The following is a 15,787-nucleotide window of genomic DNA, read 5'->3' as shown; positions in this document are numbered from 1 at the left end:
CTAGAAAATATTTTTAAAAACAAGCCCGACACGGGGAGCTAGAAAAAGAAATGTTAAAATGGAATTCATTGGGGACAGAAGTAGATAAAACAAAACATCATATACTGTATATATATATATATTTATAGAGAAGTAAAAGTTATCTGAGAGATGCATGTATAAACTGCTAAGTTGTATGTAATTTACCATATCACTCCAGTCCTACATCAACATAATAATTATATCCATGTACCAATCTGAGAAACAGAGCTTTGTAGTTTTGAAGTGAAGAAAGACACTTTCTTTTGATTTCTAGTCGACTCTTCTCTCCATTGTCCGTATGTGGTATTCTGTCAGATCAGGTTCCCTGCTGAGTCTTTATGGCCACATAAGATAAATATTGAATGGAAGTGGACTGATCATTGGCAATGTTCCCAAAACTCCCCTGCAGCCTGTCAGCTGTCACCATCTTCAAGGACTCATTGATCTCTGACCTGTGAGTAAGTCTGTGGATAAATTGGGTTAACTCACTCCACAGGGAGCGAGAGCAGGTTCACTGCAGATGGAAATATAAAGCTGGGATATGGACAGTATGATACGCACCTACTGATTACAGACCGATCAGTTTCATGTTACTCCACAGTTACTGGAATGGATTCATGTCACAGCCGCTTCGTCATAAGCATTGATCCCGACAGGGCGTTTAGAGAGATGATGGAAAGGACTGCGTGTTACCGTAGTTCTCTGTGAGCAGGAACCTCCTCTCTACGGGGACAAAAGCAACAGTTGCTCCACTCACTCACTCCCTTCTTGTTAAACGCAGCACTCATTATCTTTCCCATCGATCGCCTCCCGTCCCAATTTGGCGCTTGAGCTAAATCATTGTTCCCCTCAAACATAGCACGGGTGCCCGGGGCTCGGCCGCAAACATCGAGCCGCGCTTCGATTTGACTGGTGCGTAATGTTTAATCAATACTGTGGAGGAGCTTGTGACTTCAGAGGCTGCCCCGGAAAGATACGGAGTGTGGTCCGGCTGCAATTAGCGGCACGAAGACGATCAGGCGAGATAAGTCGGTCTGGCAATGTCAGTCACTTGAGCGCTCGAATCATTTTTCCACTTCAGCCATCGTGCCATAACTGATGGTGGTGCCCTGCTCCGCTCTGTGCAGTGCAGTGTATCCCAACAGGCTCCCAGGTTCAGTCGGGTACTGTGCGGCTCTCGCATGCACTTATAAATCAACCCACCTATGTGTGATACCAAAGCTTTTACTGTTATTCCCCAGAGGCAGGCACTCCATTAACCTCCATGCTTTTTGTTGTACATCGGCACTTACTACCCAAACAGTGCAAAATGCATTTCTTACCGAGGGTTTAAGTGAAACGCACAAATGCAAGTTTTACATCCAGCACACACGTTGGCTTGGAACGATCCACTTCCTTCTTCTACAAGCAGCTTCTAAACAGAGAGGGTTTTTCCTTTAGAGGAGAGGGAGCCTTACAAAGTGCTATGACTAAAATAGAAAGTGTAATCTTCTGGGAATGAACATTGTGCGGCACCCAAAACAGCAGAGTGTTTGTAATCAAGTTCAACGGAGGATTATTTTGCTCATTATTGTGTGCATCTTTCTAATCGTCCCTCGAATGCAGGCGGCCACCACCTAGTGAAAAAACAAGCTGCGGATGTTTCTGCCAGACAAACCCTGATGTGCACACATCTAATAACAAAATCGTAATCATTCGTCGTGCGGCTGCTCGCGCCCTGATTGCTCCGAGCCGGATCTTGTTATAGATATCAGCGTCTTCCACTAAGCTACAAGTGGGTTGCGCCGTGTCCTCGCACTCGCCAGTAATTGCTTTGGTATTTTTAGTTTGCAAGTGTTTGCAAGGGAGTAATTAAAACAAATGGAGGCGATAGAGGAGGCAGAGATCTCCTGTGGCTTCTTGGTCCGAGCACGGAGAGGTTTAGTTTGGGTCGTACGGCAATGTTTGCAATTAGACACCGCTGCACTAATGATGGGGTTTATTACAGAGTGTAAATACGACCAGTGCGTGGCCGAAACATTTCAATCTCGAGATAAAGGGCGTGTAGATGCTCTTTAATCGCTGCCTGACTTGACTGCACAAGAGAAAAAGTATCAGAATCTTAAAAGAAAAAAGGGAAGTTGAAAAAGAGTTTATTCACATTCTGTAGATTCATCTAATGTAAAAAATTGTACATAATGATCACAAAAATAACTCTTTGTTTTCTAAATATTGTTACTTTTGCAATAAATACACATTTATTTTATGATCCTTCTTAGAAAAAAATGAACGAATGATTTGATGTCCCATTGTTAAAAGTGTCTTTGTTAACTCTCAAGTGCCTGGAAATCGATGAGTACAATCTCTTCACACAACAACTCCACAACGACTCACATGTCCCTAAAGTCAGCGCTCCTCCTCTCTATGACGGAAGCCTGTTTGGGGAATCCGGGGAGGGGGGGGGCGAGCGCAGGCGATCAACCGAGGCCCAGCCGGAACCGTCTCGTGTCTGTGATTGACTTATAGCAGGCGGAGGGAGCTGGGGTGACATCAAGATTTCGGCTGGGCCGTGCTCAGCAGGTAGAGACAGAGCAGGTTCAGCGCCACGAGGACCAGGACCAGCACCGTGAGAACCTTCTGCAGCCAGAGACACGTGTTCAGCTTCTGCTCTAGCCGAAAGTTGCAGGCCGTCATCCGCATGAGCTGGTGGGATAAAAAAAAAAAGAAAGAAAGGTCACTCACCTGGTTTATCAGTGGGAGAGCATTGTAATGGACGGCTCAGAAACAAGGTAGACTATAACGGACGTGCAGGAAAAGGAATGGTTCAAGATCTGGGGAAGTCAGTCACTTAACACACCGAGAAAGTGCATTTAGCATCAAAACTGGAAGCAAGGGTCAACTGCTAGTCTGGCTTTATCCATATTTAGATACCAGTACAGCTACAAAATATTAACTTGTATTTTGTTTTACTGCATAAAGATAAGCAAAGTGGAATCACAGGCTGTGAGTAGTTTTTCATGAACAACCGTCAAGGGACTCTGAGGATCTCAGCTCTGTCTATCAAAATGCAAAAACTATTAATTACAACTTCCTTGCTGCACCACCAGAATGCTTGATGATGATGGGAGTCTGTACAAATCTTTGAGGTGTGAAAAAGTAAGTCAATTAACACGTATATTATAATAAGTCACAGTCACTTCAACAGAACTCACCATTATGTCTGATTCCTGCTGCCCGCTGGTCCCTGTATCCACAGGACTATCCCTCAGAATACTGACTGCTGGTTTGAAGCTCTCCAGAATATTGCAGCGCAATCTGAGGGAAAGAAACAGTCTAATGAGCCATGAGGCCTCGAGGAGTCCACTATTAGAACTGTCTGACCAGAGGCCATCACCAAGAGTGTGTGGTGTTAACCTGTGTTCCATGATCTTGGCTTTTGGTACTTCTTTCCAGAACTGGGCCAGGTCCTGGGATCCAACGTTGTCCATCTCAGCCGCCATGACCAAAAATCGGTCCTGCGGCGAAGCCTGAGATCCTGAACAAAAAACATTCAGGGCAAAATTACAGCAAAAAGCTCAGACAATTAGGATCGTTGTTGTGGCTCTTAAATTCCAACCATTTTTGTAAATGTGAGAGAAGAATTTTAACTGTTGTTTAAACTCAGTAAAAAAGTGAAGGCCTCAAAGAATCTGTTTAGAAATGTCAGTGCAGGACATAACAGTACTGCAATGTATAACAGCTACTAAAGACTCTTTAGACATGTAAGAAGATAGAACTGATTGTTCTGAGAGATATGGGGCACAATATAACCTGCAGCTGACCTCACAGTCCCAACACAACACCGTCAGTTGTCCGACAGGGGAGATGATTATTTTATCACTATTGAAATATGTATGTCAGGCGAAATAAAAGTGGCTGCCGGCACTTTGAGAGAGAAACAGACTGGACCATTTGATTATTCGAAGGTTCTGCGTTTGGACACATCTGCTGTGAGTAAAGCTAAAGCGCAGTACCTCCATGTAAGGAAACCACTATTTCAACGGAAGCTCCTGGTTCACAGCAGCTGCTGCTGGGCTTCACTCTGTACTTCTCCGGTGCTGTGGTCCGTACCTGTGGAGACACCAGATTCAAATTTAATACAGTTTTGTTGTGTTTAACTGTTAGTTAGTTTGACTTTTAGAAAATGTGGTAAAGTGCGCATCACACCATGAGCCACAGCTCAAGTTGACATTTTCATGACACGTGTTTTGTGTAACTTACATCCAACATATATTTAATTTAAAATATATAATGAAGACCAACTGAATTATTACCAAAATCGTCCAATGAGCCTTTCACAGATGTTTAATATCAGTGTTTGTTGACAATATGCACCGATATTGAAAACTTTTATTTTACAAAATAAATGAACAATGCAGAAAATGTGCATTTATATATAATTTCGATAAATTCAAGTTCTATATATTAAGCTGTATTTGTGTTTTTATTGTAAGTTTATGATTAAGCAAACTGTAAAATATCAAGCCTCAATTATATTTGTCATAAGGTTTTGATAACAACATCCTAGGAATCACTGCCAATTAGATTGTATTTTATTTACTCCCTGTTATCATATTGGTATCAGCCCCCACAAATCCTTCAGCAGTGAACATTTGCTAATTATTCTTAAAATATAATTTCACCTAATAATCACATGTCAAAATACTGATCAATTAATCTAATCTCAGTGCTATTACCAAAACGTTCAGCAGTGTGTAGCAGTCATCATCCCATGTTCACCAACTCAAGCAGCCAAGGTAGCACACAGGCACGTGAGTGTCCTCACACTCACCTTGAAGGCCACTTGATTCTTGGTCACATTGCTCAGGATAATGAGACACTTCTTCTCGGTGTCTCCAGAACCGAAGCTGAGCTCCTCTGCAGGGCTGCACAGAGAGGAAAATAAAAAACACAGCGTGTAACAGGAGCGTGGTGAAAATCAGAGGTGCAGATCTTTAGTAAATGACAGTGATTTTGTGCTTTAAAATAACAAATTATTAACCCAAGAAGAGATTTCAGAGGCTAGATGTGCTTACTATGATCTAACAAAAATCTATCTACGAACCACATTAAATGGTGGTTTTATGCGGCCATTGGTGCTGGGGACAAAACTGAATTGTCGAAACCTTCTGAGCACCTGTTGTGGGAATAAATGTATCAACACAGGTAATTGTAGCACCCGCCTCAATATCCATATAATTTCTGTTGATATATCAATACACTCACAATGACAGATTAGTTGACACACATGGGGAGAAAACAAATCAATAGATGATGCACTTGTTAATCTGGTTTGATAGTTTCTTGCCTTTAAATACCACATTAAGAAATATTAACCATGCCAATGTTGTCTTTATGACCAGACAATATTCAAGGTATTCAGACAATTTCTTGCAAAAATTGGGAAGCATGATTATGAAGTCAAAAGATATAAAACATTTCCTCCATTTTGGTCACCTTGCCTTGCTCTCTGATTGTTGTTGTTTGTGTCTTGTGAACTTGATGCTTCTTCTTATTAATTTGTAAAAGTCACATTTGGCTATGAATAAATTGGGATTTAATGAATTCAGCCTTAATAAACACAGAACACTTGATACATTGGAGACTTTCACTTTGCCAAGAATAAACTGGCAGATGGATTATAACATAAAGGTTGTCATTGATGGAGCTTGGCTGCATTTCATGGACGAAACAAACATTTTATTCTGTTTCATGTCCTCGTGTGTTCCTTCCTGGACTAAAACAGCTGTGGAGTCTGACGTTTGCTGGAGCTCAGAGTCTTCTGGCTCTGGAAACCTTTGGCAAACACAAGATCAAAGCCCCCTACTCCCTTTTCAAGCCCCCAGCCTCGAATTAAAGCTAACACAGCTCAGACACATAATTGCATTTAAGGCTCATTTAAACCTGTTTATCACTATAATTCACAGCCTGGAGCAGTTAAAAGTCCTCACATCAAAGCCACTACTAAAAAAAACAGACCTCAACGGACAGTTTTCATGAAAATGTGGAGGACCATCTCAGTCTGTGTGAATGAACCACTAAGCATTTACCAAAGATCCAACCAGATCCCTCTTTGATCACTATGCTCCTTTGCAATTCACCACTTTTGAAGTTGATCATTGGCCAGTCCCTCTCCCTGATTACTGTTGCCCCATTAAAAATTAACTTCACCAGCTCATTCCTTCTTAATGAACAATTGATTGGTAGCATCCTTAATTCCTGTGAGCGGATCAATTGAGCTATAAAGGGACACGCACATCAATAATGACTTTACGCTTTGAGCCAATACATGAAGGGAACACTGTGGTCAATAGGTACAAGGCAATTAAAACTTGTCTTATGGCGAAGGGCTCTTAAATACACATACACTCAGTTTAAAGTTTATTTGGTACATTTAATATACATTTATTCAGATGGAGAACAGTGTCAGTACAGAAGCTACATTGAGATGAATCAGACTTATGTGAACATCCAACCCATCCAGCCCATCCAACCCCAGTTGGATGCAGGAAAATAAGACAAAGTCTGTTTAAGTAGCGTGTAATATAGTCTGCTGAACCACTATAAACAAGAGGCTGCACTACAGTGCTTTTAGCCAAAAATTAACCACAGACTGTAAATGAGAATGATTGATGCGTCCCTACTTCCTCCAATTGTACAAAAATGAAGTCTCCAAGGGTCAAAGGCATCATCTTGCGCTTTTTACTTCATTTAGAGAGAGAGTTTGCACAGTAATGAGCACAGAGTGGAGCCATGGTTCAAAGGTTCTGCCGACACACTCGCTCGACCAATCCTGTGTCAGTAACACCTGTCAATCATTATATTTCATCCAATTTTCGTGGCATCAAATAACTAATAAAAAAAACAGACTTACTGGATAAATGACACTTGACCATACATCACTGATTAGAACTACCTAAAATTAAAGATACCATCTTTGAGGAACATGGAGGAGGCGGGTGTTTACGACTAACACTGCAGCCAGCCACCAGAGAACAATAAAGATGCATTGGCTTCACTTGTGGGGAGCTGACAAGTCGTCCATCTTTATGTACAGCCTTTCTCCTAAACACAAGGTTAAGTGAAGCTGATGGGGATCTCATTGATCTCGATACATAATGAGCCAGTGGAATTGCCATAGTGATCACAATTCTTCCTTAAGGTGACATGAATGCTTTTTAAATGTTATTGTGTACCATCCAATTACTGTCGACACATTTCATTCAAAACCACAACTGTCAACCTCACACTAGAACTATAGGAAAATTCGGGGAATCTCTAAAGGCGAGCCCATTCTCTTCGACCCACCGAACTAAATATTGTGCCAATTCATCGAGTAGATGTCTTGATGGTGTGGGGCAAATTGATGGACAGATTAACTCAATACATAATAGACCAAAATACATCACACCATCCCCAAACAATTTCCATTTGTCCCTAATAAAACATTCAAATTAATGAGTGCTTGCAAATATCAGCGCGTAGACAAATGTTCCCTTCTAACTAGTTTGGCCAGGACAAGTTGTAAATCAACGCAGACATAAATAAATGAAAGTGGAGAAGGAAGAAGGATGACCTACCTAACGTCTAGCAAAGGCCCTTTGAAGGTGGTCAGTGGCTTCCTGGCTCCTTTGGTCCTGGCACTCGTGTCTGTTTTATCACTGTCCTCTGACTTCACACTGTCTTCCAGGAAATTCACCTGAAAACAACAAAGACCACTTAATTAGAAAATGAACTCAGAGCTCTGATAACGTGATCATGTGACCGTTATCTGGTCATTCCTATGAAAACGAAAAGCTTGACCCCTGCCCTTCATGAAGAGAAAGCTATCAGTTAATGGAACCCTTGGCTGTCATTTATAATGCTAAATAAATGGATTGTGTGAAATAAAGGTTCAGTGTCAAGTCATCAAAAGAGTCTTTCTTCCCAATTTTTTTTCTTCTAAAAAACCACATGACGACTCCTGACCGAAACTTCCAGGTCGTCTCGAATGTGAGCACAGGGAGTGTCCACTTCAAAATGCAGAACCCACCAACTCATGACTTCTGACATAAAAAAGATCTTAAATGGGAGCTCAACTAGGACAGAGGTCATGAAACAACTCACTCACTTCAGTATATCATCCCAACTTTGACCCAAATCATCTGCAGACAGACCACAAGACCACACAAGGGGACAGAGATTGGGAAACATCCGTGTCAGTGCTGGATGTTATTGATGACGTAGGCAATTTGGTGAAAGGGATGCTTTCACACAGTGTAGTTGGGAACACATATTGTGCAAACATGGGAAAGTGAGGACATGATGGGAGGGAGGGAGGGAGGGAGGGCAGGGGCAAAGGTGAATGGCCTTCACGTGTGATGGCAACATTAATGACTCAGAGGGGAAGTGTGTCATTCGCTGTGATAAGCAACCAAACATGTCATCTTAATTCGATGGCTGACTGTCATGCAACTGCCACAATAAAGAAATCAGCTGCTGATGAAATGTCTCTATTTATTTGTCATTTTAAAAGCTTAACACAATTAGGTAATACAAAAAAATTAAGCAAAACATGCTTAAAGGTCAAATTAAACTTTGAAATATTAGGCAGAGTCATACAGATATGAGAATTTAAATTATTGTTCTGGCAAGTTAATCATTACTTTTGTCAAACTCTGATAGAAAATTAAGTTAGTGATTAACAAAGAAGCATAATTTATTATGAGAAACATACGAATTAAAAACACCTTCATGGTAGTAATACTCAATACATTGAAATTAAACAGACCACAATAAGACATAAATTGGATTAAGAACTTCGCAAGGATTTCTTCACATTGTGTTAGATATGAAATGCAAAAGACACACAAAAAATCGTTGAAGATTTTTGATCACCCGAAACTAAAAGATTAGTGAAATGCTCACAATTAGAAGTGCTTATAGATTATACTGAATATAATCAAAGATTATATACATGGTCTCAGTCTCCAGACTCACAGGCCTGGTAAGGATTGTGTTAGTGGACAAGGCACAGAGTGCTTCGGTTAAAAAGTAACCATTTAAGTAAAGACGTTGGTTTAGTGCAGTAGGTTACAAAACTAGTCGTTGGTTTAGTGCAGTAGGTGACAAAACTAGTCTACTGTAATATAACAGTAATTGTCTTTTTTTATCTGAGGTTAAAAGATACAAATAATATGAAATTGAAACAGTCAGGACAGAAGGCGCTTTCTATTATCTCTAAGATTATAAACTGAAAGGAGTGTTTCACTTGGTTGAGTGCTTACATGATATTGTGCAAAAGGTACAATACCCATCATTTAGAGTACATCCCTTGATTACAAGGCTGAATTTTTGTGGTTCCTTTTAAAAAAAACAAAAAAAAAACAGTTCAGAGTCAAATTTAAAATATGGAGTCCAGGACAGGTCAAGGGATGAAAATGTCAAGTTGGGTTGTGCTGACATCGGTTCGACTGTGAGGCAGGTGCACTCACAGTAACTTGCATCACGCGAGTACACCTGCCTTTTCCAGTCCGCAGAAATCTTCCGGACACAGATCTCCATGAGTAGGTGTGACCTTACACTGCCTTACCACCTCCAACCCTTTTTTCAAAACAGAAAGAAAGTTAAAAATTAGGTTTCCTGTTGGCCGTGACATTTTCAGCAAAGTGCTGCCTGGAACCCAGAAGAATTCAGGTCGGGATGGGTGGTGGTGAGTCTCTTGTCATGAAGACAAATGGATCAGAAGCAGGGCTTGAAATGTTGACAGGCTGGTATTTTGATACAATGACACAACAATAGGCAACCGGACAAAACGTCTAACTCATAACTCATATCTGATGAACTTCTCATGAGACACTAGACAGTTGATTAAAAAAATTCTCTTAAGCTCTTATATTAACCTCTCCTATTGTATTGTGGTTTGGTTTAAAACGCATGATTCGTTTTGGTTAATATCTGATATATTAACTGACATACAAAACTATGGGTTCGTCAGACACTTGCTCTTTGGCCTTGGCTACTGGATTAGATAACGGAAAAGCTTTAAACGAAGGAGCTTCACTGCAAAGATCATTAAATGTCCCGATAGGATGTAGCTTTCCTTCACTCACAGAATTAGAAGTCACAACAATAAGGATTAAAATGTATTTGAATAGCTAAGTCATTCACTATTCAAACTTGGGAGTTTGTAGAAAAACTTAATTTCTTTCACCTTGAATATTTCTGAGCAATCTCTTAAGCTCAAGCGTAGTGATTAATGAAATTAGTAATTTGCTCCAATAGAGAGCTCAGCACCTTACCTCTGGGGTTATTCAGGGCAAGTATACACCACAATCTGATGAAACATATGCCAGAAAGAGTGCATGGAGAATCTGTGTTTATATTTATATTTCCCAGTATAAGAGCATTAGCAAACTTCTGTGTTTTTCCTGTACAGTATTGTTGAGGCTAACAATTCACTGATTCGCATTTCTCTGCTCTGTAAATATAAATCTGTTGTGCATGACCGATGTGGTATTGGTTCACAACAGGAGAACTGTTTGTTTGCTGGGGCTTAGGAGGCTCACAGGAGTAAGTTAGGGTAACGCAGCACTGCTAGAACTCTCCAGCAGATGGAATTACTGTCCTATAAAGAGGCTAAACAAACTTGTCATTGTCCTCACGTCAAAGCAGGTTAAATCCAGGTTCGCTGTTCCCTGACTGTGACGGGAAAACAAGAAAATACCTGTAAATAAAAGCTGCAATACTAAACAAACCAAAAACAAGAAACAGTTGCGAACAAGATGCATATCCTTACATGACCCCCTTAATATCCTCCATCTATTTCCATGCAGGATTTCTTTGCAAACTGCTCACGAGAAAAGAAGCTAAATAGATTATGAAGTTAGGGCTAGATTGTCCTGTTGAGAGTGAGTAGAATCAGTATATAAGCTGCAGTCCTGCTGCAAGTAGTTGAAATTCAGTGTCATCAGACTAAGACGAAGGTTACAGGAGCTGCAGACGTTTTCAAGCTGAAGCCTGAAGGGTGTCTCAGCGACGGTGCTACACTGAGGCCATTTGTGGAGGAAGCCGGAATCTAGCTCCAGCAGGGAACAGCTTAAGAAACAGACTTGACAACCTCCGCTGATCATACGAGGAGCCGAAGAGATGACGAGCGGAGCAGTGGGCTGGCTGAGTTGCATGGGTTTTTGTTGGCAGGATTTAATTGCAGCCAAAGACATTAGGAGTCACCTTCACAAAGACAATGAGCAAGAGCTTAACGTCTACAAATTCAGGGCATTACTTGCCACTTAATTCACAGTTGTCTCCACAGAGCGGCCTGATTACATGCTGTAATCACTGGCTCAAATTAAAGAAATGAGCAATGAGGAACGAGGAGGAATCTCTGACCGTGGGGCATCTAATTTGACTGGGAGCAGTGTGTCAAGTCGACAAGAGGTGGACGACACTGGCTGAGATGTCACAATCATATTTAATCATGACTCATCACTCTCGGCTTACGTTAAACATGAGAGCAGCTGCAAGAAGAACAGAAGCACTGCCCCTGCTGACTGTATTACTTTAACCATCAGCAATATTTATTCACATTCAATTATTACTTTTATTCAAAAATATAACACTTTCTCCGTCATATCCAGATAAACAATGAGATCAAACATAGATCCCATTAATAAAAGGTAACTAATTTCTGGAAGGACTGGCGACAAAATGAGTTCATACAAAGTTGATGAAAAGAATGTAAAATTTACCTTTTTGGGTTTAACTGCAACCTCTGAGTTGAAGCTGGACTCGAGGGCATCTTTGACCTCCAATTCACCCTCTTTGCTCTCTGTGTCGTCCTCACCAACAATATGTCCATTGTCAGAGATGGGTGTTTGGAAGTCGTCATCAGGAAGAGGTGGGTAGCTATACTTGAAGGGGTCCTGGAATGTAGTCAGATCATTTTAGAATCACTATAGGCATGCGCATTGTTGGTATAAATGAAAAGGAATCGCATTAAATACGTCAGCTTTGCCGTCATCACAACATGACCCCACTAAAAGATATCGTCTAACTAACTTAATCTTTTGTAACTGTGTGACAGAAACAAATTAAAACGATTAGAACATGATGTACAAGGCTTTTTTTGTAAAGTTAAGAAAGACAGGGACATACCGTTCCACCCATGTGAGTTGGCAGGTACTCAGGGCCTATAAAAGTATGGACCTCAGATCTGGAAGCAAACTTTAGTTTGCTGATTGCCTCGGGACCCAACCACGACTTCACAATCTTCCATGCCGCTGAAATGACACACGTTTTATGCTCAGTATGTCAAAATATTTCTATTATTTGGATAATGACAATAATTATATTAATATACAAGTTCATAAGGACTATTAAGAGAAGAAAGGCTCAGTCTCACCATTCATGATCCAAGGCATATCCACAATGATCATTTTGGCTGAAATAGTATCAAAACAAAGTTCATATAAAGTGTATGACTTAAAAATAAATTAAAATCACTATTAATAAATGAATGAAACTCATTTCCATCTGGATACATATTCATTTTGCTTTTATAACTTACTTACACAGAAACTTTGGATAATAAACTTTGAAGCAATTTATAACGTACTTCACAAACTCCATGTCCTGAAAAACAAAGTGGGGGAAAAACAGTGATATAAAAATCAAAACAAATCTATGAAAGATGCTTTATGATTCTCAACAGCGAGAAGGGGCACATAAAATGAAAATTCATTTGAAGCGCTAATTTCCTTTCTTAATTTTTCTTTTTAGATATTAACTTTTTCAAAAACAGATCATCATGGGACTTGCTGTAATATGTCACTGGCTGATTTCACTTTTCAACTATATCTTACAACTCTGATTATGTCAAAGAGACAATCAACACAATAAATGGTTTATAATAAGATGCATGTTTTCCACTTTAATAACAATGGGCTTCTGATCACAGAGATAATTAAATCTAAAGGCCACATCAAGTTAGAAAATCTAATCACGGCTGAGAGGTACAATTCATATATAAATCCCAGTTAGATTAGAAAATGCTTATCAAGGTAAAAGGTTCTGTCATGTTTTAAAGGTGAATCAGATAGATTTCTTTGTTGTGTTTTTATGTTGATTACTATCATCACACAAAGAGCCCATGTGTCAAAAGATACAGACCTTATACCATGACTGGGCTCCATAATTGACTAGAAGCCTCATTGATATGCAGGAGCCTCACTCCTTAGCCTTAATGAGATCATACTGGCTCCTCATGGGCTGCAACTCGTTCTGTGGTTCAACAAACCCCAATAAAAGGTGATTTCCAAACTCATCTTCTAAACTACTCTTTTCATATTTGGTTTGCATGGCTCTTTATTGGCCCCAACTTTGATTTATTTGTATTTAATTTAGCCATTTCTCAGGATGAGAGCCCAGCCTAAGAAATACAGTCGAGGAACAGGGAGCTCTGTCAAGAAGCTAACTCCTGTGACACGGTGAGTCTGCGGATTAGGCATCCACTCGAATTGACCAACAGGATTTAAAGGTTACTTTAATCTCTAAAGTATAACACCATTAAAGTGCATCGGTCCCAAAAAGACCACAGCTAAAACTGCAAGAAATATGAGGACACTCAACAGCACGTCTATCACCGCAAAGATAAATAAGAGAAAGTATAGGCTATGACAAGGAAATAAGAACGAAAAATTATTTTTGAAACCCTGGATGTTAAATATCAGATCAAGGCAAAGTATATTTCATGATAGAATAACAGATCAGTTAAAAATATGATTCTGAAAATAATTTTCTGGACCATTATCATCATCATGGACTTACTATATTGCTGAGGCCGGACTCTGCCATGTCAAACACAACAGTCAGTGGCATCCCAGGTTCTTTCTTGGCGTACCGCTCCAACCAGAAGGCAACATACTTCTTCTTGTCAACTATTGTTTTTGTATCCTTGGAGTGAAGCTTTACTTTGAACCAGACTAAACACAGGAAAAAAGATTCATGAATTATAAACTTGATCTTATTCTGAGTAGTTTGGGATTTGTGTAGTAGTGTTTAATCATCTCTAATGGACCAGATAACCTATCAAAGGGGTGGAAAATTAGTGTTTTCTAGGTCCATATCAGTAGGGTTTAGGTAGGTCTTTGATTAAGTATGTACATACAGAGCTTGTTGCCTTCTTTGTCATAGCCGTGGAGGTAGACAGCACCAGTCTCAAACATCCACCTTGGAATGCTGCTCTCAGTAAGATCTGAAACACACAGGTACACACACATCACACTGTTAACTGGTGTTTGTTCTCATTTAAAGCTTTACAAAAAATACAGCTGAATAGAAAATCCTCCACCCCCCACTGCGATTGTATTAATAATTAAGAACAATATGAGAATCAACTGATTAAAAAAAGGGTCCAAGTTGAATGCGTTGTTCAACGAAAGCACCAGCGCACTATTGGACTTGAATAAATCAAGTTTCCTGAAAATAACTGTTGCACTAATACAATTTGCTGAATTAAAGACAGACTAAAACCAACAACTTAGAAAGAGTGGGGATTGTTCTCAGTGGCAGCCTATGCATGGAGATATATGGGTGTGAGACACACAATGACACTCTTTGTGGGCTCATCCCGAAGCAGCACAGCCGTTGATCTGTGTGTCCTAACTAAATATGGCAATGTCAACATCTCTGCTTTTGACTCTGGATGGATATTAAACTTTGAAGTAAATTGTGTCCGTAGCACCAGGATTGAAGTGTTTGAAAGCACTGAAAGTTCATATTTAAGTTCACATTTGGACTAGTTTTCAGAGAGATTTAATATTTTCAATGAAAACCTCTGAGCTTTTATGTTTAATACAAAAATCTGTTTGCAAAAAAGGGAAAGGAGCACAAAGATATTGCTTGACAGATTCTGTATTGACACCACAGATGATGTGAAATCGTGCACGTCCTGTGTCAAACTTCTTACCATTCACACCAAACTCTTTTCTCCACTGGAAACTATCATCGATCATTTTCAAGGCATCGTCAACAACATACATCCTCCATGTGAGGTAACCCTCCGCCAGAGCATCCTCGGTCTGGAGCCTCTCCACATCTCTGGAGTCATATTTTTCTGTAGAATCTGTAAACACAACAACAGTCACAACCGCAACAAGGCTGAGTCACGTGATGCTCAAACTCAAAAGGGCTGAGTTGTTGTTTGTACAGGGCTGTGAACCAGCCGCAGGCCATAAGCTGTCAGCCCTGAGGCTGTCACTTTCTGTGACAAAACGTGGCTAATATTAGCTAGTTCACGGTTGGAGCTTAGCTGGGCTCAGAGCATGTAGGTCAACACAACATTAAGCAGCAGTCAGCTAAGCGACAATAAATGAACATATGCTAGTGACAACAACCAAGCAACTTGACGAGGTTAAAGTTAATTTGTAACTAAAGCCAATAACTTGTGCAACCTTGGACGAACTCGTTGTTGAATCTCAGCCTCGTCTCCTCAATCTTCTTTTCGAGGTCCTGTCAAAACAGGGTCAGACACGTATTCAGGTTTTTAAATGACATAACTTGTAAAAGCGGTCAAATAAAGGCAGCTCTGTTGTGTCGCTGTTGGACGGTACCTGCTCTCCTTCGTGCTGCTCAGGTTCAGCCATATTCAACAGTCAGTCGCTCTCTGCTGCTGCTGCTGCTTCCGCCGGTAGAGCTAACGAGTTTGGCTAGGATGAATCAGTGCGAATTGTGAAACCGACGCCCCGCTGTAGCCATTTTGGCTCCGGCT

The 15,787-nt window shown here is 40.3% G+C and overlaps 1 protein-coding gene across 1 annotated transcript; it reads right to left on the bottom strand.

The window, feature by feature from the left end:
- Positions 1-2,136: 2,136 nt before the first annotated feature.
- On the bottom strand, positions 2,137-15,774 carry mospd2 (motile sperm domain containing 2). Its single transcript, XM_062402105.1, has 15 exons — positions 15,630-15,774; positions 15,471-15,528; positions 14,987-15,142; positions 14,186-14,272; positions 13,846-14,000; positions 12,591-12,651; positions 12,422-12,460; positions 12,175-12,299; positions 11,769-11,942; positions 7,620-7,738; positions 4,832-4,925; positions 4,014-4,110; positions 3,415-3,535; positions 3,213-3,315; positions 2,137-2,703 (listed from the first exon to the last, which is right to left on the bottom strand). Exons 1-15 carry the CDS (start codon positions 15,660-15,662, stop codon positions 2,551-2,553), a joined length of 1,575 nt encoding a protein of 524 aa, XP_062258089.1. The 5' UTR covers positions 15,663-15,774; the 3' UTR covers positions 2,137-2,550.
- Positions 15,775-15,787: the final 13 nt, after the last annotated feature.

This window comes from Platichthys flesus, chromosome 13, assembly GCF_949316205.1.
Source record: "Platichthys flesus chromosome 13, fPlaFle2.1, whole genome shotgun sequence".
Taxonomy (NCBI): Eukaryota; Metazoa; Chordata; class Actinopteri; order Pleuronectiformes; family Pleuronectidae; genus Platichthys; species Platichthys flesus.
Note: the sequence above shows the minus strand (reverse complement) of the source record. Positions and strands in the feature narration are given on the sequence as shown.